We start from the raw sequence: 26,258 nt of genomic DNA on the forward strand, positions 1-26,258 counted from the left end.
TCTCATTCTCTTCTTCCTCTTCTTCTTTCTTCCCTTGCCTCTCTCGCTGCAAACAATGAATTCTCTTTCCCAATCGTCTTCTTCCCTCTTTTTGGCTTTCCCCTGTGTGGCTTTCGGAAGTCGAGGTCTAACATCTTCGGTGCATGCACTTGCCTTTTCCCTTCGACGATGTCTGAGGCAGACAGCTGATGGCGAAGGGGAGATGAGGGATGAGGGGGCAGAGGGGAACTGGGGGTGGAGGAAGGATAGGGTGAAGATGAGGGAGAAGAGGAAGGAGAAGGAGAAGGAGAAGGAGAGGAGGAGGAGGAGGAAGAGGAAGAAGATGGAATGCCCTTTCTTCTCTTTGAAGGAGAACGGGGAGAAGGCAATTGCTTTGATGGAATGGATGATGAAGTTGTAGGAGGAAAAGAAGTATTTGAAGCAGCAGAAGCAGCAGAAGAAGAAGTTATTGAAGATGACATCACAGTTGATGCTTCTGATGAAGGAGCAGAAGCATCTGATTTCATTTCTGTTGAATTTGTTGGTGTTATTTTTCCCTTGTCTCCGTCCTCACCGATCATGTCTTCTTCTCTTTTCACAACATCTCCTTTGCTTATCTCAATCATCTCTTTCTTCATCTGCTTCACTGTTTGAGACAGAACACTCGGCGCTTCATTCAACTGAGCCATTCCCATTCCACTTCCACTTCCACTTCCACCACCACTTCTCTCTCTCTCTCTCTCTCTTTCTCTTTCTCTTTCTTTCTCTCTCTCTTTCTCCATTTTCACCTCATCATTAGCACTTCTCAGCAAGTTGTTGATGTTCATCTTTTGTGTCTGTGTCTGTGGCTGTGTCTGTGTGTGAGTGAGAGGGCTAAGTGGAGGATGTGCTTGATGCTTGCTGGAGCGCCTGGAGTGTGAGGGAACAATGGAAAGACGAGAATTCAAAGAAGACTTGCCCAAAAGACGAGAGGCGGTGGAAGAAAGAGAGGAGAAATGAGAAGAAGAAGAAGTTAAAGAAGAGGAAGATAAACGAGAACGAAAAGAAACAGAAGAAGTTGAAGAAGAAGCAGAAGAAGATGATGAACCAGGAGGAGGCATCAGCTGAGGGTGAGGAATGTTCCTCTGCTTCATTCCGTAGTAATAATTGGTCGATGGATGTGAAAGAGGCACAAGTGCTGTTGAATTCTCATGAGAAGAAGAAGATGATGATGAAGAGGAAGAAGAGGAAGCAGAAGAGGAGGAGGAGGAGGAAGAAGAAGAAGAACGTAAGGATTTCGGAATGACCTGCATATTTCTGAGTGCGCCTTTTGGAGCTGACTTCTCTTTGTCCTTCACTCGCTGCTGTTCAGCCACGTAATTCGCTCTCTGCTTTTCGAAATCTCTCAGCTCTGCCTCAAACGCAGCTGATATGCCGTCCAATTCACGATGGAGCTCAGGAATGAAGAGAGTGTTGATGTAATGGGCAACGAAACGGGGCTGGAGGAAAAGAGGGAGGGAAGAGAAATGGAAAAAGGAGGAGGAGGAAGAAGAGGAAGAAGAAGAAGATGATGATGATGATGAATGATGTTGGTGATTTATTTGATTGGAATGTTCAGATGAAGTGGAAGATGATGTGACAGACGGAAGAAGAGGAGAAGAAGCAAGAGATGCTGTTGGAATTCCAAAAGAAGAGGAAGAAGAGGAAGAGGAAGAAGGAGAGGAAGGAAAAGAGGAAGTTGAAGGAGAAATGGTAGAAGGTACAGAAGGAGTGAACGAAGGAGTGAAAGAGACAGAACATGAAGATGAGAGCATTGGGAGAGAAGAAGAAATAGAAGCAGAAGCAGAATAAACAGCTGAATGCACAGAGAGAAGCATGTTTCCTTCTTTCTTCACAGGCGACGAAGGCGGAGTGAAGATTGAGTACAGCTGCTCTTCGTATTCCAACGGCGCTGTGATGTGCTCTTTGCAGAAGCCGGCTCGTCTGTCAGAGGCAGCAAGAGATCTTGTTCGGATGCTGCTTGAAGAAGGAGAGGAGAGAGAAGAGAGAGGAGAGAGAGAAGAAAAGGAGGAAAGGGATGAAAGAGAAGGAGAAGAAGAATTAAGAGATAAAAGAGGAACTTGTGCAGACAGTGTTAGTTGAGATGGATGAGATGAGTGGGGAAGATGAGGAAGATATGTTGAATGGGAAGAGGAAAGAGGAAGAGAAACAGAGGGAGACAGAGAAGGAGATAAAGAAGCAGCATAACTGCCATTCTCACTCATATTCTCATTCACATTGAAACTTCCATTGCCATTGTCATTGACACTTCCACTTTCATTCACACTTGCTGTGTCAATTGCATCTGCTGTTGCATTCCCAACAGAAGATTGTCTTTCCTCTTCCACCTCCATCTGCCCATTACCCTCATTTGATGTCTCATTTGAAGCAGACTCATCAGAAGGTGGAAGCTCAAATCTGACAGTTGGAGTAAAACTGTTCATCTGCTGCTGCTGCTGTTGCTGTTGACTCATCTGCTGGTTCATCCTCATTTGCTGCTGCTGTTGTTGAAGTAGCTCTTTCTCCAGTTGCTCATTCTGAAGAGTGCGAAGATGGCGCAACACACGGCTCGACAGCAGGTGAAGGTTCGAATCCTTCTTGAGGCGCTTGATCTTCTTGGCAGAACTTAACTTCTGGAAGGAGGTGGAGTTGGACAAGGGAGAAAGAGAAGAAGGTGGAAGAGAAGAAGAAGATGATGATGAAGATGACGACGACGAAGAAGAAGAGGAGGAGGAAGAAGATGATGATAAAGAAGAGAAAGGAGAAGGTGAAATGGATGGTGATGGAGCAGATGAAGTGTGTGTTGAAAGAGGCGAGCGAGGAAGATTGGCTGTGCGCAGACGAGGATGAATACGAGAGTCTGCTGTTTTGTTCTTTGAGAGCTGAAATGAGTCTGGTCTGAGTGTTGGAGACAGCAAAGGAGGAGGAGAAGGAGGAGAAGCTGAAACTGAGGAAGAAGGAGAAGCAGCAGAAGCAGCAGAAGCAGCAGAAGCAGCAGAAGCAGAAGAAGCAGAAAAAGAGGAGGAAAATAAAGACGAAAATTATGATAACGAAGAGGGAGATAAGGAAGATAATTTAGTGGATGTGTTATTTGGAAAAGCGGCTTATGATTAATATGAGGAAGAAAACGATGAAGAGGAGGAATGTGAAATGGAACAATCTTTCGATAAATGGGGAGAAGTTTGAGATGATGATGAAAGCATTGAAGTCGTGCGACTGAACTTCATTCAAGCAAAAAAATGAAGCAATGTTCGCACATTCCTCTGATGTTGAAAACATACCACCGAAAAGGGAATAGGCGAGAATGGGAAGACGAATGAGATGAATGGAAGGACGAGAGGGGAAAGGAAAAAGATTTTTGAGAAAAAGCATTAGCAGCAGCAGCAGAAGATGATGATGATGAAAAAGAAAAAGAAGAAGAAGAAGATGGTTGAGGAATACTACTGGATGCAATGGTGGTGGCAGTTGTGCCATTTCCGATGATTTTTGTGTCAACCGTTCTGAAAGTGAGTATTTGAAGAGGAACAAATGTTGAGGTGAGGAGAGTGAGGGAGGCGTCTTGGAGGAGGGAAATGAAGCCAGCGAGGGCAAACTCGATGGCGGCACATGGGGTCTTTTGGGGTCTTCCACAGACATCAGCATCGGTTCCATTGTTGGCAGCAATTTTGTTCTGGGCAATGAGGGGGAGCCAGCCATTGAAAGTTTCATTGTCAGCAGTTACTGCATTCCACACTCTTTTAGTTTGAGTTGTTGAACCACAATTTTCAAATGGTTTTGCTCCTGTTTCTTTTCTCTTTGCTATGATTTCATTCAGAAAATATATTTCCTTCTGATTCTTCTGAACTCTATCGTCATGTTCTCTTTCTTCATCTTCATCCAACAAAAATTAAACTTCATTTCAAGTGAACTGTTAATTCTCCAAAAATCTTTTTTAATTAATAAAGAAATTCATTTCTTCATTATTTAGTTAATTTGCTTTCATCTTTTTTTCTCCATCTTCAATGCACGTTGTGTCACGATAAATAGCTATCAATATACGATAAACATGAAAAATAAAATCCAAAAGTCAGATGAATAAATTTATAAATAAATTTTAAAAATCAATGAAGATAAGTTCTGAGTATATTCAAAGAAATAATAAGTCAAAATAAAGAATCAAAAAAAAGATAGATCGAATTAATAATAATGGAGAAAAAACCAATTAACCATGATGAAATAAAAATTAAAGTCAAAGAAATACTCATTAAAATAGAATCACTTACAGACATATTTCTGAAAGATGAATTATTATTCTTTCATTTTCACTGATATTCCATCTCGGGCTGACAAATTATTTATGAAAAAAATCGTATTGGTTGCTATTATTGCAGCTTTTTTAATAGAAATAAAATGAGAATATGGTTCAAATACATTAATTGTTTTGCGCTTTTCTCACAAAAATATCCACATGAAAATTAATGCATATTTATTTTTTGACACAATAAAATACAAAAAATTATAAATACGTTCCATTTTCCTGAAAATATGTGAAATTAAAAATCTCGATCACAAAAGTGGTCACTAATTTTTCTTCGGATTTTGCAACAAACAGACATTAAAAGATGTGGGGAAGCTGTCTGCGTGGAAATCTGAGAAAAAATTAGTGACCACTTTTGTGATCGCCAGTCATTTCAATTTTCAGTTTTATAATAGTTCCGATCGTTCAACGGATCAAATCTGATGAGAACCTTAATAAAAGTGTTTTTCTAAATGACTGGCGATCACAAAAGTGGTCACTAATTTTTTCTCAGATTTCCACGCAGACAGCTTCCCCACATCTTTTAATGTCTGTTTGTTGCAAAATCCGAAGAAAAATTAGTGACCACTTTTGTGATCGAGATTTTTAATTTCACATATTTTCAGAAAATATTAGCTTTTTGTTGTCTTATATGATGATTTTGATTGATTTGTTATGTTTTCGTATTTTAAAGGAAATTATTTATTGTTGATATCTTTATTATTATTTGTCATATGCCAAAATACACTTTTTCGTGAACATATGGAAAAACAAACAATGTGAAGTGAGAGAAAAACGTTAAAAAATATCAATCGTTCACCAATCAAAATGACATAAAATAATAAAAAGTTCTTCATGATTTCGATCATAAATAAAATTGAAAACTGTCAGAAAATTTCGAATCAGATTCATCAACTTTCAATAAAACATAATTCAATCACATAATCATTAAACAATCACCAAATATCAACTAAATATCAACAATTTTGAACAATAAAAAATATAAGAAGAAATAGTACAATTTCAACAAATTCGTGGTATCAAAGACAATTCCAAACAAAAAAGAATACGTATATAAAAAGTTCAAAAACTAACTTGTCTATTTTCCACCTGTTTTTTATCCACTCACCCCTTTCTGATATTTCTCTCTCTTTGACTCAAAAAGATCAAATCCAACAAAGAAAAAAGACAGACACAATGATAAAACAACATTTCACACTCTCAACAACTCTCCCTTCCAAAAACCTCACTCAAAGATCAATGAATTCCTTCACAACTCTATCTATTAATGAATCTCGATATATACATATATAAGCGGGACAATAACAAAGAAATAAATAGGGACATATCAGGGACAATAACCAAAAGAAAACAATCGGATTCTAACTATTGTGCACCTGGGAGGCTGTTCGTCGTATCCAGGTCCGGATAAAGCAGCCCGAAGGCTGCAATATCAAATACGAACAGTCATGTCCAGCACCCTTCCGATAGAGTGCCAGCTAAGCATGCACAATAACCAGTTTCTTAAAAGGGGACACCAAAAGAACAATTTTGAGATTCATTAATAGAAGAAGAATCAAGAAGAAGCTCAAATCTCCTTGAAAGAAGATCTTGAGAAGATTGAGAAAGAAGAGAAGAGTCAGATGATGTGATATCAGAGTGAAATGACTTTCTTGATCTTTGGACTTTTTCTTTCATTGTCGAAGATTCGAGGGCAACCAGAGAGCGTTGAGGAAGATATCCAACAGCTGAAGCACAGACAAATGAGCCCTTGCGCTCAAAATACAAGTAGTCTTTCATGTGGGGAACTGACAGTGATGGCCATGAAATTTGTTGAGATGGAACATATTCTTCAAAATATCTCTCATGCACAGAGTCATTGACAGATGTTGACGATGGGGAGTTGTTTGATGATGATGATGAGAAAATGTTTGATTGTAAAGATGAAGAAGCTGATGTCGAAGTGTTCATATTGTTTTCGAAGAAGTTGATCAAGTCATGAAGTGTGGTGATGTGTTCAGTCGAAAGATTGTTGTCGATTGCATTCACTAACGCACCAAATTCACTATCACAGATATTTTTTCCATGGTGCTCAGCGAAGAAGTTGAGTTGAGTATTTTTCTTTTTGAGAAGTTTGGATTGTTTTGAGAGGATGAAGTGAAGAAGGAAGCGATTTCGGTTGTGTGGACCAGAATCGCAGAAGAACTTAAAAGTGTGAGTGTCTGAGAAGAAGTGTCTTTTGATCACAGATTCCAGACACTCAATAATAAATCTGTGATTATTTGAAAGGCAGTCGGAGAAGAAGTTGAAAGTTCTTTTTATTTGTTGATTATTTATTTTTTGAAGAGAGATGATTGTGAATTGAGAAACTTGTTGATAGTTGAAGAATTCTTGTTGAAGTTGATTTTTTCTGATGGGGAGTTTCCATTTCTCTTTGAAGTCAAAGACGAAGACTGCTTCTCCCTCTTTCAGATTGTCGACAGTTGATTGATAGTGTTTTCGTTGCATTTCAGCAACAAGTCGGTGTTGACGAAGAAGTTTGAGTGTATGAAGCTCAGCAGAAGAAAGTCCATTTTTGTTTGGAGATGACTTTAATTTGTTCTCAAGATAGTTCAACTTCTCACACATTCCACAAAGGTCAGTTCGTCTTTTCGCTTTAGAGAAGTTTGTTGTTAGCTTGTAGAAATGGGAAAGAGAAACTTTAATATTTGTTTCTTCTGAAAACTCTTTCCATAATTTCGTCTTGGGCTTGAAGATTAATCTCTTTTCATTGGGAGAAAAGATGCCCGTTTTCTTTCTTCTTTCTTTCAGTGCTTCCAATCCATATGAAGATGTGATTGATGAAGAAAGTTGTGAAATGGAAGTTGTTCGGGGAGGGAGTGTGATGAATGGAGACGATGATGATGATGTTGTTGTTGTTGATGTGTTATTTAAGGTGTTGTTATTGGATGTTTCTGAAGAAGAGGAGGAACCACCAAATTGAATAGTTGAAAACGTTGGTTTTGTTTTTTCTTTGGTATAGAATGAGAGCGATGGATTGTAACCTTGTGCGTAAAGATCCTTCCATGCCTTTGTCCAATTTTCGATGTTCAGTTCTGTCACATCAGCATCGTTGCAAATATTCCATGAGACATCGTTTCCTCTATTTCTTTTGATGACAGCGATATAATGGCCATTTCTTTGATCCAACTGTTTATGAAGAATTTGCCCAACAAAATGATAAAAATACACTTCTTTATAGTTCTTTTGGAGATGTTGAAAACTTTCTGTTGAAAACCCTTTGATAAATGTTCGCTTGTTAACACGATCAGTTTCAATCATAAGCGTTCTTGAAGGAGCAGAGCTAGCAGAATCAGTGCATTCGTGACAGAGGGCAAGCACCTCTGGAAATGCAGCCATTTCCTCCCATCGAGCAGTACAGCATTTATCCTTACACACATCGCAAAAGACACTATTCTTTCCTTCCAAAATTTCTGTTGCAAAAAGTGAAGATAAACCTTTGTGAGGTGATGATGCATTGATGACAATATTGCAACAAGATTCATTAAAATGATTTGAAACTTTTTGACATTTTTGACATTTGAAATGTGTAATGAGCACTGGATTGAAGGTGTCCTTTTCAATTATCTTATCATTTTGAAGAAGTTGATGAAGATTTTCAAATGCCTCTATCACATTCTGTTGTTGCCGACTTCCGTATCTGCAGAATGATTCCCATTTGTTGATCAGTGATGGGGCCCACGAACGCACTAATGTTCCATCTTTTGCAAGTTGTTGACAAACACTCAAAACACGAGAAGATAAATTGTTTTTTGATGTTGTGTTTGTTATAATTGATTGTTTTTGTGAAGTTATTGAAGAGAAGCATTGAAGGAGAGAGGCAAGATAGCAAGTGTTTCCAAGATTTTCCAATCCTTTCTTTGTTTTTGATGAAGCAATTGAAGCGGTTTTGACACTTGAAGAAATTGATGGAGAAGGAGAACAAGTTGAAGAATAAATATCCATTGTGTTTCTGTTGTTCATGATACGCGAAGAATTTTCATGATTTGAACAAATTCTATTGTCTTCATGGGTTTTGTGTTGAGATGGAGAAGTGATGCTGTCTTTTACAAATGAAGACAGAAGATCTTGAAATGCATGTGGAGGAATTAGAGTGGGAGAAGAAATATATTCCAGAAATTGCTCGCTCGCTCTCACATTTTCATTTCTATTGGATGAAGAAGAATTGCCAATAATTATCGTATTTTTCGATATGTTTTGTTGCTTTTTGGATAAAGAGGAAGAGGAAGAGGAAGAGGAGGAGGTAGAGGAGGAGGAAGAGGAGGAAGAGGAAGAGGAAGAGGAAGAGGAAGAGGAAGAGGAAGAGGAAGAGGAAGAGGAAGAGGAAGAGGAAGAGGAAGAGGAAGAGGAAGAGGAGGAAGAGGAGGAAGAGGAAGAGGAAGAGGAAGAGGAAGAGGAAGAGGAAGAGGAAGAGGAGGAGGTAGAGGAGGAGGAAGAGGAGGAAGAGGAAGAGGAAGAGGAAGAGGAAGAGGAAGAGGAAGAGGAAGAGGAAGAGGAAGAGGAAGAGGAAGAGGAAGAGGAAGAGGAAGAGGAGGAAGAGGAAGAGGAAGAGGAAGAGGAAGAGGAGGAAGAGGAAGAGGAAGAGGAAGAGGAAGAGGAAGAGGAAGAGGAAGAGGAAGAGGAGGAGGAGGAGGAGGAAGAAGAGGAAGAGGAAGAGGAAGAGGAAGAGGAGGAGGAGGAGGAAGAAGAAGAGGAAGAGGAAGAAGAAGAAGATGGAGGAGGAGGAGGAGGAGAAGTTGATGATTTTTTTGTTTTGAAGAATTTGTGAATTGGGATGGGCGAAGGAGAAGAATAACGTTTATGACATGATTTGTTTGTTTTTCTTTTTGTTATTCCCCTTTCTCTCCTTATTGGAGTGCTGATTGGTGTATCAACAGGTTGAGAAAATGAAGAATTTGTTGATGAAGAATTATTTTCTGAAACGACATTTGATTTTTTATTTTGTTTTGATGAAAAAGAAGAAGAAGAAGATTGTTTTTTGATTGAAGAAGAATTTTCCGTTATTATTTCATCTTCCCAGGCATCTTCGTCAATAAATCTGGCGTAATCTGGCTCAGCTCGCTGCTTTTTCTTTGCAGATTGAAGCGAAGTTGAGGCTTCAGTGGAATGGGCTAACATCCAGTTGTTGCCCTTTTCCCAGTCCTGTTCATTTAAACCTATAACAAACAGAGATAATTATTCAAAAAAAATTCAAATAAAAACAAACCACTTTTGCAAGACGGAAAGTGAGGTTTTTGAGGCGGAATGATAAATCCTTGGTTCTTTTTGAGCGTTTGCTTCGCGTAAATGTATTTGCCTTCTGTGACATCATATCCATAGTCTTGTAAATCTGATAATGATGTGTTTCGAGACAGCGCCTGTAGCATTGTTGTCTGAGTGTGCAATGGAGCGTTTTTGTACACAACAGACATGTCTTCGAGCAGCTTTATATGATATTCTGTTAGAAAAAAAAATAATAAACAAAAAAATAAGAAAATGACAAGGATGACAGTTCAGAAAATTTTCAATATAAAAATTCAAAAAATCAAAATCAAACCGTTCAATGACTTCAGCAAATTGTTAATAACTGAAGATGATTGCCTGTAAGTGTAAAACAAATAGACAAGCAATGAATCAACGTCATCTCCACCGATGCGTTCAATTTCATTCCATAAAACTTTGCATTTTGAATTAAGAGTTGATTGAGGTTTCGAAAAAGACATAATTGGGATTTTTTTGATTTTTTTATGGGAAAAAGCCACATTTCTTTTTTCTCGTTAAACACTATGTTTCACACAAAAAATAAATATTTGTTCAATTTGATATTTTCAAAATGATGAATTGATATTGGTAACTGATATCACAATTTTTTGTCTTCAAACAAAAACCAACGCATAAATGTATTTCATTCAAACTGTTGTTAATTACATAGCAATAAAAATCACAAACAAATAGATGTTAGAAAACACTTAAATTATGAATAAATATTACAAAACGATAATCATCATTAAAATATGTGAAATTAAAAATCTCGATCACAAAAGTGGTCACTAATTTTTCTTCGGATTTTGCAACAAACAGACATTAAAAGATGTGGGGAAGCTGTCTGCGTGGAAATCTGAGAAAAAATTAGTGACCACTTTTGTGATCGCCAGTCATTTCAATTTTCAGTTTTATAATAGTTCCGATCGTTCAACGGATCAAATCTGATGAGAACCTTAATAAAAGTGTTTTTCTAAATGACTGGCGATCACAAAAGTGGTCACTAATTTTTTCTCAGATTTCCACGCAGACAGCTTCCCCACATCTTTTAATGTCTGTTTGTTGCAAAATCCGAAGAAAAATTAGTGACCACTTTTGTGATCGAGATTTTTAATTTCACATATTTTCAGGAAAATGGAACGTATTTATAATTTTTTGTATTTTATTGTGTCAAAAAATAAATATGCATTAATTTTCATGTGGATATTTTTGTGAGAAAAGCGCAAAACAATTAATGTATTTGAACCATATTCTCATTTTATTTCTATTAAAAAAGCTGCAATAATAGCAACCAATACGATTTTTTTCATAAATAATTTGTCAGCCCGAGATGGAATATCAGTGAAAATGAAAGAATAATAATTCATCTTTCAGAAATGCATCTGAAACTGCATTTTTTTCATCGAATTTTTATATGGAGATTCATTGTGTACAGTGACAGAACAACAATTTTGTTCGCATTTCAATATATAGAACATTTGATGATTATAACAGACGTCAAATTTCAAATAGAATTTGAGTTTTCATGCTCTTATTCTTTTTAGTCATTTGAAATTTAACTATTTCAATCATGCACCAGTTTGAAGCTTCAACATTTCATTCATCCACAACGCTGATGCGATATAATATTCTTCTTTTGCATCACGAGGATTTCACTTTTTCCTGTTTGCTGAGATTTTCAAATATGACTTATTCCGATTGCACCACAACAATGCATTCTACTCCTGCTGAAAATGTCTTTAAATCCATTTTTTGCTCGTATAATTCTTCTTCTTCCTCTTCTTTCATATTCGTTTCCTTCGTCTTTATCGTAGTCGTCTTCTCTTCCTTTCAGTCTTCTTTTTCTCCACAAAATTCAGAATGTGTTCATTTTGTTAATTTGTTTCATCGTCTTTCTCTTCCTCTTTGCCTTCCTATTCTTCGTCTCTCATCTTCATAAACAATCACCTAATATGCTTGCTCTCTCAGCACAACGATTAAGCAACCTTTTCACATCATTCCGTTCGTCCGCTGTTTTCCGCAATCTTTATCTTCTCCTTCTCTTTCTTCTTCTTTTCGATATAATCAAAATTACCAACAAACTTCTTAAAGAAAATGATAAAAAGTCTACTTTCACTTCTTCTTCTTCGTCTTCGTCTTCGTCTTCCTATTCTTCTTCTTCTTCTTCTGTCTTCTTCTTCTTCTTCCTCTTCCAATTTCTGGTTTTTTGATGAAAACAAACCTTCCTCCAATGCCTTCACGAAAAGAAAATGATGGAAAAGGGAATAACAGAAAGGAAGGAAGGAAGGAAGGAAGGAAGGAAGGAAGAAGAAGAAGAAGAAGAAGAGAATGCAAAGCATGTTGCAGCTCCGGAGAATTTCCACAACGAACTAACTCGAATGTTTGAGAAGACATCTACTAAGGAGAAAGACAAGCGGAAGATGAATGAAAAGATTCCCAGAGAATGAGCTGACTGTAGAGGCGAAGCGGGAGATTTAGGAAAAATGGATGATGGCTTTCTTTCAAGCAGAAGAGAGAGAGACAAAGGAGGTGAAGGAATATAAAATGCTTTGATTTCTGGTGGATTGTTATCTTCATAGGACAGCACGGGCAGAATGGGACCAAGCTTGTTAGCGATGGAAGTTGTAAAAAAAAAGCAGCAAAAGCAGATGAAACATATAGATCTTCCTCCTGGTCCAGTCACAAAACATATTTAGCTGAAGTTGGTTCAATTTTAGAGAACAAAAAATACGAAATTGACAATATCTGCTAATAACAATTGCTGCTGAAATAGAAGAAGAAAGATAGGCAAAGGGTCGATAATCCGGGAAGAGAAGGAGAGGAAGGTGCGCTGACAGTGCTTGTGGCGCAAAGGAGGTTTGATGGGAGTGACGGAGCAGACGCAGAAATGGAGGAGATTAACGTCATCCAATACTCGCAACATGCACAGAATACTTTGTGTGCTTTTCGCGACAGCTTTCTGTGCGCTCCATCACCGAGGCCTTCGTCTGACCCTCAGTTCGCGATAGATATATTTCGGAGGAAGCAGTAGAAGGAGTGGGCTCCTGAGATTCCTCAGGTTAACATCGAATGCTCACTGTTTGTTTCGTGTGTAGTGTAGGATGTGAAAATGAATCTGTTCTATGAACAGAATGAGAACTCGATTTGGAATGGCCGGTCGTCGGTAACGGATGAGAAATTTGAGGCGAATGACCCGCTCATCTTATTCACAGGCACCATTGCGAAGATCTCTTGAAAGTGCCGCTTTCTGCGCTGCATGGACAGGCACAATGGAAGAGAGTATGGAAGCTTCAGTGGAATCTACCAGTCTGAGTTGGATTTTTTGTTGTCTGATTCGAGCAGGGAAGAAACACAGGCGTAGAAGTTTATCACATAGCCAAAGAGGATTGCGAATGAAAAGCAGACTCAGTTCACGTCACAGAACAAGGAAACAGTCGAAGAGGCGAAGTTGGACGCGCCCAGTGCAGCAAGCTTTATGAGACTTGTAAATGAAAATGTCTATCTTTGGGGGAAATAAGCTATTAACATACAAGATTGACTAGATTTTCAAAGAAGAAAGATTTAAGGAAAGAGATGAGAGCCAAAGGCTGCGGATGTTCTGAGCTCGACGAGAGAAAAAAACAGAATTTCAGACGGATCAATGTTGGTGATGGAGAAGATTGGAATAAATGTTTGTGTTTATTTTCTTTTTATTTAACAAAGAAATATTATCAATTTATAATTAATTGCTTATTTTTATTTTTATTTCATATTCTTTTAAAAATTTTGAACTATTTGCTTTTATTTTTCTCTTTTTCTTGTGAACAGACATTCTTGACAGGGATTTGTTAGTTGATCGCATTGGTCATTTTGTGAGTGTGTGCATTGACAACCTGCATCGAAATGCCTGTCTGAACTACCTCTGCATTAAAATCATAGAGACGCCAAATCTTTCCACTCTGTTGTGACCTACACAAACAATCTCCATAAAACTCTGTGCGAGAAACAATGAAGGCACAATTCCTCATTTTATAAAATTTTCTATATTATTCTATTATTTGTTATTTTTTTACTTTTATTCCATTTCTTGTTTACAAATTAATTTTATTCAATATTTTATCTCAATTAATTCAATCTAATAATATTCATACATATGAATCATCCCTCATTTAATCACTTTTTTTAATCAGTTTCGATCGCGAAGCATGGACTGCGGATCTCTTCCAGGATAGCTTCTCAGAGTTTCTGCTGCCATTGGAAACAGAACAGAAAAAAAAGACTGAACAATGTGCCATCTCCACCGCACCATTTGCTTCAACAGATATTTCGGTGACGCCGATGACTGCCTCCTTTCCACACACGCTGGCTTTCTCTTTTCAGAGTCCACTTTAGATATCTTCTCTTCATCATCAATACCTTCTTCTTTTTCTTCCTTTTCTTTTGCGTCGTTCATTTCTAAGTCCCCCTCCATTGTCTCGTCCTCTGATGATGCTGCTGTTAGCATCAGGTGGGTATTGGAAGTTGCATCATTCTCATCTCTTCCTCCTCATTCTCTTATTCTAATCCTTCTTCTTCTCTCTCTTCCTTCTCGACCTCCTTCCACTTTCAATGCTTTCTGCAAATTTCTTCTTTTGCTGGATAAGGAGCTCTCCAAAAGAGAAGAAGAAGATGAAGGAGGAGAAATTGAGAGAGAAAGAAAGTGACAAAGATTAGAAATAGCATGTTTCAACTTTAATAATTTCTTATCGTACTATACACACAAAAACTATTCTGTTGCTTCAACTACATCTTCATCTTCACCTTCAGCTTCCTTGTCTTCTTTGTCTTTATCTACGCAACATTCTATTGCACCTTCTTCAGAAGACCCATCGCGTTGTGTGTCCTCTTGTAGGGCATCTTTGATGTCCAACAAAACATTGCTTTGATGCCAAGATGACCATCCACGCATTCATTGTCAGCTACATGCCCGTTGAGAATTATAAACAAATCGACATCCCAATCGCCAAATGCTTCTGTTCTGTCATGTCCAACGACTGAGTTGCCTTTCTGAGTGATGTTTCCCATGAAGGCGAACAAGGGCTCTTTCACAGAAGCGACAAGGGATTCACACACAAAATACATTTTTCTTCCAACACTCGCCTTGTTGGCTGAAAACACGATATTGGTGATGGAAAAGGAGGATTCTGACACTTGCGAATCATCCTTGTACTCGATCATGAGAGCACCGCCTCTTCCTCCAGAACTTGTATCCTCGTTCACAGAACAGGTGGAGAAGATGGTGTTCCTCACAGAAAACGAGTTGGCAGGGGCAGATGATGCGAATGAGATGTATTCGCCATTGGTGGGAATCTGTTGGCGTTGTGGAGCTGAGTCGATGTTGGCGATTGTGCAGTTGGTGAGGGAGAGGGAGAGGGCAGGGGAGTTGGCAATTAATGAAGAAATGAAAGAAGAGAGAAGAAGAAACGAAGGATGAATGGAATGAATTCCATTGTATATAAAGGAGCGATAGAGGGCGTATGTTGAATGAGAATTTCAAAGAAACAATAATGGAAAATATTGGACGAAGAACAAAGAGGATGGAGAGAGAAGTCAATAAGTGATAAGATCAGGAGAAGAGAGAGAAATAGAAGAATTTGAATCAACTGTTGTTCTTAGCAATATTTACTTTTCCACAATTCCATCCAGTTACTGAATCACTGGACTGGAACGGATAATTTGTTATGTTGAAACATTATTAATAATAGATAACGAACAGTTCTCTTTTTTTGAATATCAAAAAAAATAATAAAAAATAAAAAATAAAAAATTTATACATATTTTTGACTTTTCCAATATCTTTTCATTTTTATTTTCCAATTATTAGTACTGTTTGGAAAATTGAGAAACTTGACTTTTTCATTTTGAAGTTTTATCTATTCGTTTTTTGAAATTTTAAAAAAACTTGATCTGAAATTTTCCATTTTCTCTCTTAACATAAAAGAGGTGTGGTTTTTGCATATGATAATAAAACAAATATTTATAACAGAAATAAAAGTTAAATACTTGCAAAAAATCTATTTTTCTCTATGATCAATAAATACCGTTATAAATTTTATTTTTTCAATTTTTGATCTTTTTTTATGATATCAAAAAAAAACACCCATATGAAGAAAATTTTTTTTTAAACAGTAAAAAGCAATGAAAAAATATCAAAAGTTATTTTGTTTTTTAAATAATATTGAATTAATTTTTGTGATATGAAGCACTTAAATATTAATATTTTTCATTATGAATTGTGTTTGGTGATGTTTCTGCCACAACAATCAAAAAATTGAAATATGAAATAATTACGTGATAAAAAAAAAAGCAGTTGATTGAACAGTGGAAAAACTTTTTGCGATAAAAAAATATAATATTAACAGCTTTATCTATTCAAATCCTGATCATGTCACAACGCATAAATTTATAATATCTATGACACATGTTTGCAGATATGAAAATCCGATTGATTTTGAAATCTGAGAAAGTTTAAGATAGTTCTGAGTGATGCAATGTTTTCATGATTTGCGCAAAATAGCTTGAAAGCCTGTATTTTCCCCCATATATTATTTTTTTATTTTCACGTTCAAAATTGTGTAGAATCTCATCAGGTATAGCACAACTTTTTGTGTCTATGTTGGACTGAGATTATACGCAATGTTGCATTGCGCATCAACATAAAAAAAAGTTATTAATTGATTAATTAATATTGTGTGAAGTTTTCAATTTCATAAAAATTCTTCACAACCACACTTGTTTCAATTGCGAATTTAATATTTGTAATAAATATTCATAATTAAGACTTATTCAAACAATATTTTTTAAAATCAAAAATTTGCATTTGAAAATCAAATAAGTTATTATTCATAGAAAAAAAAAACGCTAAATAATGAAAAATTTGATTATATGTGTGATTATTTTTTATATCATAACTTTTTTCGGAATGAAGATTTTTATTTTAAGTTTTATTTCTTTGGAAAGGAATTAATCATTTGAATGAAAAAAATCATTAAAAAATGTTTAAAAAACGACAATGTTTGAGATTTTGATCATTACGAATTTATTTTTGAAAGGATGTCCAACTTTTCAGAGTTCATTTGTCAAAATTCAAAGTGAAGGGTGGTCCTTCATATTTTGCACAAAGAATAACAAATGTGAAAATAAAAAATGAATGATCAAAAATTTTTTGATATGGGTAATTCTTTTTGAAAAGTCGCAAATGTTTTATTTTCAAATATATCAAAAATTTCACATTTTGCTCAAATATCTGCTTTCACTCACGAATCTCCTCAAGAATGTGTGAAATAGCATAATCCTTTAATAGATTCCATATTAGTGAAGTTTGATGTTCGCGGACAAAAATTTGAGCAAAATATGAAAATTTTGATTTCTTTGAAAATAAAACATGGGTGATTATTTTTGAAATCATAAATTTTTTCGGGGGGTTGATATTTGACAGGTTGTTGTCATTGAATAGAGGTTCTACATATAAATGATAAATTCCATCAAAACCATTTCAAATACAAATGTTAAAGCTGAAATAATGATGAAATTGTCTTTAAATAGTATCTTCACTATTCACAATTCTTTTGTTAATATTCATGTGATATTTTCTAATAGAAATTTTTGAATGAAATAGTATGATTTCAAAAAAAATCACCCACATTTATTACTTTTCATAAAGAATAACCCACATAAATTTTAAAACCATATCAAAATTTTATTATAAAATTTCAAGGACCACCTTATTAATTATTGTACCGAAATTTTTGACTATAAAGTTTCGAATGAGAAAATATTCACCCAATTCACATGTCTCGCAAATTAAATCTTAAAATAATATTGAGACCTCATTTTAGACTCAACGCAATTAAATTTTGTTGATGATTTTATTCAATGAGCAATATTCACCGTTTCGACTATTCCATCTGCATCTATCGTTCAAAACACGCTGTTGTCAAAAAATCGAAAACTCAAAAATATCAACAAAAATGAAGATTTTTGATAACTGCAGATCATCCGAATTGGATGTGTACTTTTCTCCAATAAAACACATCACTACAACAGTGCTTTTCTGTTTAAAACAAAATCCATCCATTGATATTAATATCCTTTTAAAAACCCAAACATCCAATCGAGAAAAGAAAAAAGAAACACAAAACTTGAAAATATCACAAACGAAAATAACTGTGAGTCACATATTGGTGATTGTTTTTATTTTTTTATTCAAATGATTAAATTTGTCAAAATACTTATTGACAAAATTTCACAGAACAAAGAATATATAATTCTTGATCAAACATATTTCATAAATACAGAAAACTCAAACTTATCTAAAAAACCAACCTTGTTATCATCACTTTTATTCAACATGTCAGTGAACATTATTTTTCCTTATCAAATAAAGGAAATGCTTCAGAGAATGATTGTTAACAATTGTTATTTGTGAAAAACCAATTTTTTTCATTGAGAAAAAAAATGGAATTAAATAAAAAATATTCAAATAACATGATACGTTGTATATTCAGCAGCAACATATGAATAAGTTTGAAATGAAATAACACTTTATATTTTGAATTGGATAAAATGAACAAAATCATTTTTTATCGAATATGATTAATTAAATCTCAAATGAGTGAATATTCATATTTAAACAAACAGCTAATTTGAATATTTTTATCACTTTTTTGATATCTTTATTTGTCAAAAAAGACAACTTTCTTTTTGTAAGATTACATAATTATTTTTTCTATAAGACCCATTATTTTTTTTGAATTGTCATAAACAAAAGAATTTAATTTTTCTTAACAAAATAAAATTCGTTTCTTTCAGTTTTTTTGGAAACATACAGATGCTAATTGTTCTCTTCAATTTGTGCTTATTTTTCGGGGTTTGCGCATCAAATGATTGCTTCAATCGCCATTTTGAGACTTTGACGAATTATGAGACAAATATCCCATTATCAAGCCCTTCTCTTCATGAACTCAATCAAGAAAATAAGGATACATTGACATATACGCTCAGTTATAAGGAAAGTGAGAAGGAAGAAAAAACATGTCTAACTTCATCGAATCACCAACAGTTGTTTTATCTTGTCAATTCTTCAGTGGATTTGAATCAAATGAACTTGTTGTCAAATTTAAAAACATGCTCCCTCAGTGGAGATTTGCTTTCTTTGATAAATATCTCGAGTTGCAGTTTTTTCATTTCATCCTCATCCTTGAGTTCATTCATCACATCTTCGGGCAAAGTCGCAATGTCAAAAATAAGAATCGTGCTGGATGATTGTTCACAAGCAATCAAACAATCAATTGTTCATATTGCAAAGCACGGTTCATTGACAATAAGCAACTCAATGATGAAAAATGTCGCATTGGCAGAATTGGATGGAACAGTGTTGTATTCTGGAAAGGCGTCAAATACTGCGTTGGTGAATTGTCATTTTCAGAACATTTCAATTGTTCATCATTCAGCAGATATCCATTTCAAAAAACATTCAGCAGAGTGTATTGAGGTTTCTTCTTCAGATTTCATAAACTGCGTTCAGCCTTATTACGGATCAATTGTAGCCCCATCTTGCATATCTTTCATAGTGAAAAACTCATCTTTCAATTCATGCCAAAATACTATCATTGTCTCAAACGAGTCATTTGATCAGAGACAGTCTTTCAATGAAGGAAACATTTCATTTATTGATTGTTTCTTCAAATGCTCATCTCCAAAAAATGCTGGTGGAGCTTTGTATTTCTTATCTGAAAATGTCATCTGCCTTGTTTTTCGATGCCTCTTCAATGAGTGCTCTTGTGGATCAGAAGGCTCAAACTTCAACGGTGGATCAATGTACTCAAGTTCATGTAGAAAAGTTGATGTTTTTGATTCAAATTGCACAAATTGCAATTCAACATATTGTTGCGGAGGAATCACATCAAATGATGACAAATCAGTTGTTATAAAAAACTGTCTTTTCTTCAATTGTCGTTCAATTCACTATGCAGCCATTTTAATCCTGTTCACGAATGGTGCATTGATTGATTCAACAATCGTTTCTGAATGCATAGCGAATTCAAATCCTGGTTTATGTTTTTGGAACGCAAATGGAAAGGGATTTGTTAATGATTGTTGTTTCAGAAAATGTGTTGCAGATAGAGTTGGAACAATAACGTTAAATATGAATTTTGAAGTGACTCCAGGAGGGTCAATGAAATACTGCTTTTTCGATGGAAACAAGGCAAGTGACTCATCAGTTGGAAATGACATTACGCTTGTTGGTAGTTGGGTTGGAAAAATATCTGATTCAGATGTAATTGAATGCAGTTCAACAAGCGACCATCCACGAGTCGTTGATGGCTCTGTCAATAAAGATTATTGGCTTCCTGATCCTGTTGCATCTCTCGAAGGTCTTGATCAGTTGTTTGTTTCCTGGCTGAGGGGAGCAGATGAACCTGGCTGTGGATATCGGGCTAGACCATTCAAAACCATTGGACATGCATTGATCAAGCGTTCAACACAAAATGTGGTTGTTTTCAGCGGGAATTATGAAGAAAACAGTATTTCAATTGATTCGTTCAAAATGGAATTCATCGGACACAGATGCGACAACTCGGTTGTTCGCTCCAGAGATGTGATTTCCGGAAAGTCACTCATTTCAGTGGAAAATGGAGAGCTGATCATTTCAGCATTCACACTCATCCTCGATTCAGCAACCTCAGCCAGTGGCAGTCTTTTGTCTGTGAATGGAAATGGAGCTGCACGTCTGGATGGATGCGAGATTCGAAGCGAATCTGATAGCCAGGCACAGTCATTCAGTCGATCTTTGATTGATGCAAAAGACGGATCAACAACAATCATCAATAATTGCTTGTTCAAGCACATCTGCCTGGAGAATATTCCCTTGATTTCAATGGAATCTGTGAACGATATTGCCTTCTCAGGATCAGTGTTTGATGGCATTGTGCGAAAGTCAGGAAACGGTTCATTGGTTGAAGTGACTGTAGATGAAGGTGAGAAATTGAGTCTTGTGGATTTCAGGATTCGCGACTGCTCGTGTCTTGATGGAAATGGTGGTGCATTGATGGTGAAGATGAATGATGGAAGCGAAGTGGCAATTGGAAATAAAAGCTCAAATGAATTTGGAAGTTGCTTCGAACAATGCAAGGCAAAAAAAGGAGCATATGAAAGAGGCGTTGGAGGAGGAATCATGATTGACTGCGCAGCTGGAGGGAAAACTTTTGATTTTGGAAATATCAACTTCACAGGGAACAAAGCTGAATATGGAAAGAATGTATTTGTGGTTGCCACAGAGCTTGAAGAGTTGTGCTCTCGCTCAAAGTTTGGCTTTATTCTTGATGAGAATGTGTTGGATGAGCTGATGGGATTTGAGGAAAGCGAAATAGGTGCTGCAATTCCTCTTGTTCTGTTTTGGATACCATTTCCTTTGGTCGTGACTGTGAGCGGATCAGCTGGCTCAGATCATCTGAGATGTGGATTTTCAGTGTCTCCTTGCAGAACATTGCAATATGCTGTAAGGACTCATTTCAGTTCTTCCATAAGAAAAATCAAATTTGTCCCTCCTTTCAAGTTTGATCATTCAACTGTTTTTGATGACCGGGGATATGATATTTCTGTTGAAACGAAGGGAACAGTGATTGAGGTTGCTGGGGATTCGTCATCGCCTGAGAACGGGTTTATTGAAACAAGAATAGACACAGATATTTCAAATATCTCGTTTTCTCTTCCGTCCTCGTTGCCTCAGAGCAAGCCATTTCTCTGCTGCACTTCGCATTCGTTGAGTCTCCACAACTGCTGCATCGTTCCATCAAAAAGTGATGTGGTTGTTGAATACAGCTTTTGCTGTGTTCTCAATGGAACAATGTGCCTTGATCAATTCGAAATTGTAGACACATGTTTTGGGAGCTTTTCAGCTATTTGTGTGAGCGGAGAGAATGCAGAAGGAACACTGGATGCAGCGTTTCTGAGGAATGTCACAAGCAATTCAAATGATGGGCTGATTTCAGCGGAGGAAAGAGGATCCATTTCCATCCAAAACTCAGAGTTTTCATCTTGCACATTGGACAGTTGCAGTGTCGTGTTCAGCAAAAATGGAAAAAATATGAATATCACAAACACTGATTTTCATTCAATAACACGTCAGAAGCAGAATGGTGCTTGCCTCTGCATTTCGAGTGATGACGACTCTGCAGCTATGTCTGTCAATGCTTCGAATTGCGAGTTTGTGAATTGTGGTGTTGAGTCAGAATCAAATGGAGGAGGAGCAATTTTTGTATGCTCAGGGGATCAAAGCTCATTGACATTCGAACAATGCAGTTTCACTTCGTGCCAAGCACCTTGGTCTCAACAAGGCATCTCAAAGAATGGAAGAGGTGGTGCACTTTTTCTTGATTTGCCTGGAGAGAATCCCTCATTCACAATTGCAGATCCCACATTCTCAGACAACAAAGCAGAACATGGAAAAAACATGTTTCTGAAGTGCAACGATCTGAATTCCACTGTTACAAACGATAAATTTGCCTTTCAGTATGGACAGATGGCGAGTGATGAAACACTTTTTGATGGAAGCGATACGAAGTTTTTGAATACTGATCTTTTCCGATTCCTCATCAAATATGAGAGCGGAACAGTGTTTGTGTCTGAAGATGGAGCTGATGTTTTGAGATGTGGAAGCAATGAAGATCCTTGCAAATCCTTTTGGAAAGGGATGAAACAAATCAAGTCCGATTCTGATGAAAAGAAAATCATGCTGAAAGGAGAGTGCTCAATCAGAGACGAATATCATATTTCTGATTTGGAAATTGAATCATCAACAATCACAATCGATGAGCCTGAAATGGGCATTTTGATGTTTGAGAATGTGTCTCCTGATGAAAAAGTGTTGCTGAACGTTAATCGCAAGGTGACAATTAATCATGTTCGAATGTCCACAAGCTCAGATTTTGTGTGTCTGAATGATGCTCTCATCGCCTGCCAAAATGGAAACATCACAATGATGAGTTGCCAGTTCCACTCACTTGCTCCACACAAAAATCCCCTTTCTGTTGCATTTATCCAAATTCTCAAGGGATGTTTGATGATTCAAGATTTGGAAGTGGAGTCGATAAACATTGGACGAAGCATGATCGAAACTTCCAACAAGGCGAATGTTGGAATTATTGACATGAAAATCCAATCAGTGAATCTGACTGATGGAAGTCTTGTAGATGTTGTATACATTCCAACAAGTGAAAGAAATGAAGAGAAAAAACAGATTCAAATCAACTCTTCCTCTTTTCTTTCAGTGAACGGAAAGAATGATGAGAGCCGTGTTCTGAGTTGCATCGACTCCACAAACACAAATATATTCGTTGTGTACTCAAACTTTTCTGGATGCCAGTCACCAGAAACACAAAAAGGAGGATGCATTCTCATTGAGCTGTGCGAGGGAGGCTTATTCAACTTGAAAAAATGCCTCGTGGAAATGTGCGGGTGTTCCACAACAAATGGAAGGGGAGGTGGACTTTATTTGAGAACAGAACTCGCAACAAAGCTCAGCATGCACATCGAGCCATTGAAGTTCGATTCAAACACAGCCCAGGTGGGGCGAGATATGTTTGTTGAGTGCATCAATCTGAACACACAAATAAATGAAACAATGTTCAAAATGGATTTTGATCCGAGTGTTTTTGTTCGTCTGAATGCAATCTATGGGATTGACCGAAACGAATTTTCTTCCGAGCCTGTCAATCTTCTCGACTTCATTCTCATATTCCAGTCAGATTCGATTGTTGTTAGCTCGGAGCAAACCAAAGGAGGGAATGACACGCAGCAGTGTGGAACTCTTGCCCTTCCTTGCACTACCATTGGATACTCTCTCATCCATCTCACCCACAAAGTGGACAGCAGGCTTCTTGTCGACTTGCAGAGTGTGATCGACTGTGAAATCGAACTCTGCGATGTGACGATGACCTCTCGAAAGAAGACAGCAGCTTCAATTGAAATTGAGGAAATCACAGAATTTGAAAAGAGTTGCATTGTTAATTGTTCTGGCTCAGTTGCTCTGAAGTTGATTTCTTTCCACTTCCCAACAGAAATAACAACAGCTCACTCCTCATTCTTGTATTCAGAGCATGCAGCCCTCTCAATTGAAAGTTGTCAATTCTCAGGGATGTCAAACATTTACGAGTCACACATTTCATTTGCACTTGTGGAAATAGTTGGTTCAGAGCTGAGTATCCTTGATCTCTTGATTGAAAACATCTCTGTGGCATATCCTTATCTGATTCACATTCACTCGTTTTGTGGGGATTTGTCTCTCGACAAGCTGAGAGTGAAATCTGTCAATGTGGAGAAGAATATGGCATTTGTTAAAGGGAAGGAAGATGACAATATATGTGTGGCTGGAGAATCTTTCGATTTTCTCCTCTCAAAGTTCGAAAATATCAGCATTTCTGGTGAACAATCAACAGTGATTAATGTTGAAAAATGTGCCAGTTGTGTCAGATGTGCAAATATATCGCTGACTCACAAAAGCGTGGCAAACAAGAAAGGAAGTGCTTTGACAATGAGTTCATGTCAAAACATTGCTCTGGATTCCTGTTTGTTTGATGGGACAATGGATGTTGGCGACAAAAGGGATGAGCTGAATGCTGGGCAAGATGAAGTCTGCCGATGGAACGGATCAATGGTGGAACTGAAAGATTCATCAGCAACAGTGAAAGACACCATCATATCGAATGCCTCAAATGGAGGGTTGTCTGTGTGTGGCGGAACCGTTGTCATTGAAATGGGGTTGTTCACAAATAACAATCCAAGATTCTCAAAATACCCATCACTCAGAAGAAACATTATCTGTTCAGATTCAGGATCACTGAGCATCACAAGTTTGAAAGGAGGAGATGGATGGGAAAGAAATACTTCCCTTTGGATGCTGAATGATGTGTGCGGTTTTGGAGGAATTGTTTCTGAAAGGGGATCATCATTCTTCATTCCTGTGCTGGAGAGTGTGAAAAGCGAAGAGAATGGAACAAATACAAATCTCAAATTTGAAGGATCGCTTTTTCTGCCTTGCAATTTGTCATTCTCTGTTTCGTTCAAAGAAGGTGACGAGGAATTGATTGAAACATTTAACTTCGAAGAATCAGACTTTGAATCAGAAAATGCAGTTGTTGGAGTGATTGATACAGAGCTATTAAGAAAAGCTGGCGATGGAACAGAAGTGTCAGTGAAAATTTTGTTTGGAAGAAAAGCTTCGCCATCATTCACTGATTCATTCATCCTGAAGAATAAAAGTGAGACTGAACCAAAGGGAGATGAAAAACTCGTTGAAGGAGAAAGAGAAGGAAAACCATCATGGGCTCTTATAATCGCTGTTCTATTTGTTGTTCTATTCTTTATTGTTCTAATTGTTGCTATTGCTTTTATTGTTCGGTGGAGAAAGCAAAAAAGACGGACTGAAGAATTGGAAATAATTGTGGAAGATACAGTGAAGAAGGATCCAAAGGCGTTTGAGATGGTGACGATGGAGATGTCACCTGAGGCGCAGTGGCGAAGGGCTGAGAGGGAGGCTGAGAAGAAGAATGAAGAGAGAATAAAGAAGAGGGTGTATGAGAAAAGCTTGGGACATTCAGAGTCCTCTGAACATCTTCTTTCTGAGAGTGGCTCCACTGAATACATATTAGGCAGAGATTCAGACAAGATTCCTCAATGGATGCTGGAGAAGGTTGATGAGAAGGAAATTGAAAATGAGGAGACAAAAAAGAGAACACCATCACCATCCATCTCATCCACTTCGACGATGGACACTTCAGACACAGATACAACGTTTGTTCGGAGGGAAGATCTGTGCCCAACCACTTCATCCATGTCGAATCTGGTGGATGCAATGGCATGCTCATCTCCTCATGAGAAGCTGATTGTGGATTTGAGAGATTCGCTGTTTATGCTGCTTCATGGAAGGAACGAGAAGAAAGAGATGGCGATTGGGAGTTTGAAGGAGAGAGAGATGACAGCTGCTCAGATCCTATTCTGGGTGGCGAATGGAGCACTTCATTCATTTGATGAAGAAAAAGAATTGCCTTCGCTGGCCAGTCTGAGTCCTCACATTGTTTTGTTTTCTGAGCACATGGTCATCTGCATTGTGATGCATTCTGATTTCCTTTCATCTGAAGACTCGGATTCATCCTCAATCTCATCATCAACAGTTGTAACATCTGCCAGTGGTAATGATGAGGACTCCCTTCCATCATCAGCATTTGAGGATGAGGATGATTACAAAAAGGAATGTCTGAGGTGGAAGGCACCAGAATTGCTGTTGAATAGGAAGATTGGAGCTTCAAAGGAATCTGTTTCATTCTCGATCGGGATGATGTTGTGGGAGTGCCTGTCCCTTCAAATTCCATTTGGTGAGTATGAGGCAGAGGTGGCAGGACAGAAGATTGTGAACGGAGAAAGACCAAAACTCGGGATAGTTGAGCAATCGCATTTGAACTTAGTTGTGAGATCCTGTTGGAGTGACAATTTTTCTGAGAGGATGTCCCTAACTGCTCTGAAAAGGGAGTTCATCCATCGCTTTCCCGAGGGATGTGTGATGCTAACGATGTCTGATGCCATCGCTCTAGAAGAATCAGGTGAAGATGAAGCCAATGGAAGCGCAATTGAGAGCGGGGATGACGGTGGCACACTGTTTTCAAGATAA

The 26,258-nt window shown here is 37.2% G+C and overlaps 5 protein-coding genes across 5 annotated transcripts; 4 read left to right on the forward strand and 1 right to left on the reverse strand.

Annotated features, from left to right (window-relative positions):
* Window positions 1-1,260: 1,260 nt before the first annotated feature.
* Window positions 1,261-3,111, forward strand: MONOS_17610 (uncharacterized protein; the record flags this gene model as incomplete). The annotated part of the gene is made up of 5 exons (XM_067870546.1): window positions 1,261-1,279; window positions 1,577-1,717; window positions 1,856-2,095; window positions 2,621-2,793; window positions 2,890-3,111. 5 exons carry the CDS (start codon window positions 1,261-1,263, stop codon window positions 3,109-3,111), a joined length of 795 nt encoding a protein of 264 aa, XP_067726790.1.
* An 8,946-nt stretch (window positions 3,112-12,057) lies between these two features.
* On the forward strand, window positions 12,058-12,605 carry MONOS_12667 (uncharacterized protein; the record flags this gene model as incomplete). Its single annotated transcript, XM_067865301.1, has 3 exons — window positions 12,058-12,103; window positions 12,154-12,275; window positions 12,348-12,605. The coding sequence occupies 3 exons, from the start codon at window positions 12,058-12,060 to the stop codon at window positions 12,603-12,605; spliced, it is 426 nt and encodes a 141-aa protein (XP_067726791.1).
* A 1,134-nt stretch (window positions 12,606-13,739) lies between these two features.
* On the reverse strand, window positions 13,740-14,501 carry MONOS_12666 (uncharacterized protein; the record flags this gene model as incomplete). The annotated part of the gene is made up of 2 exons (XM_067865300.1): window positions 13,740-14,047; window positions 14,354-14,501. The coding sequence occupies 2 exons, from the start codon at window positions 14,499-14,501 to the stop codon at window positions 13,740-13,742; spliced, it is 456 nt and encodes a 151-aa protein (XP_067726792.1).
* Window positions 14,502-14,615: 114 nt separating this feature from the next.
* On the forward strand, window positions 14,616-15,026 carry MONOS_12665 (uncharacterized protein; the record flags this gene model as incomplete). The annotated part of the gene is made up of 1 exon (XM_067865299.1): window positions 14,616-15,026. The coding sequence occupies one exon, from the start codon at window positions 14,616-14,618 to the stop codon at window positions 15,024-15,026; it is 411 nt and encodes a 136-aa protein (XP_067726793.1).
* A 4,383-nt stretch (window positions 15,027-19,409) lies between these two features.
* MONOS_12664 (uncharacterized protein) lies at window positions 19,410-26,258 on the forward strand (the record flags this gene model as incomplete). Its single annotated transcript, XM_067865298.1, has 1 exon — window positions 19,410-26,258. One exon carries the CDS (start codon window positions 19,410-19,412, stop codon window positions 26,256-26,258), a length of 6,849 nt encoding a protein of 2,282 aa, XP_067726794.1.

Source organism: Monocercomonoides exilis (assembly GCF_001643675.1).
Source record: "Monocercomonoides exilis strain PA203 chromosome Unknown scaffold24-1337568, whole genome shotgun sequence".
Classification (NCBI taxonomy): domain Eukaryota; phylum Preaxostyla; order Oxymonadida; family Polymastigidae; genus Monocercomonoides; species Monocercomonoides exilis.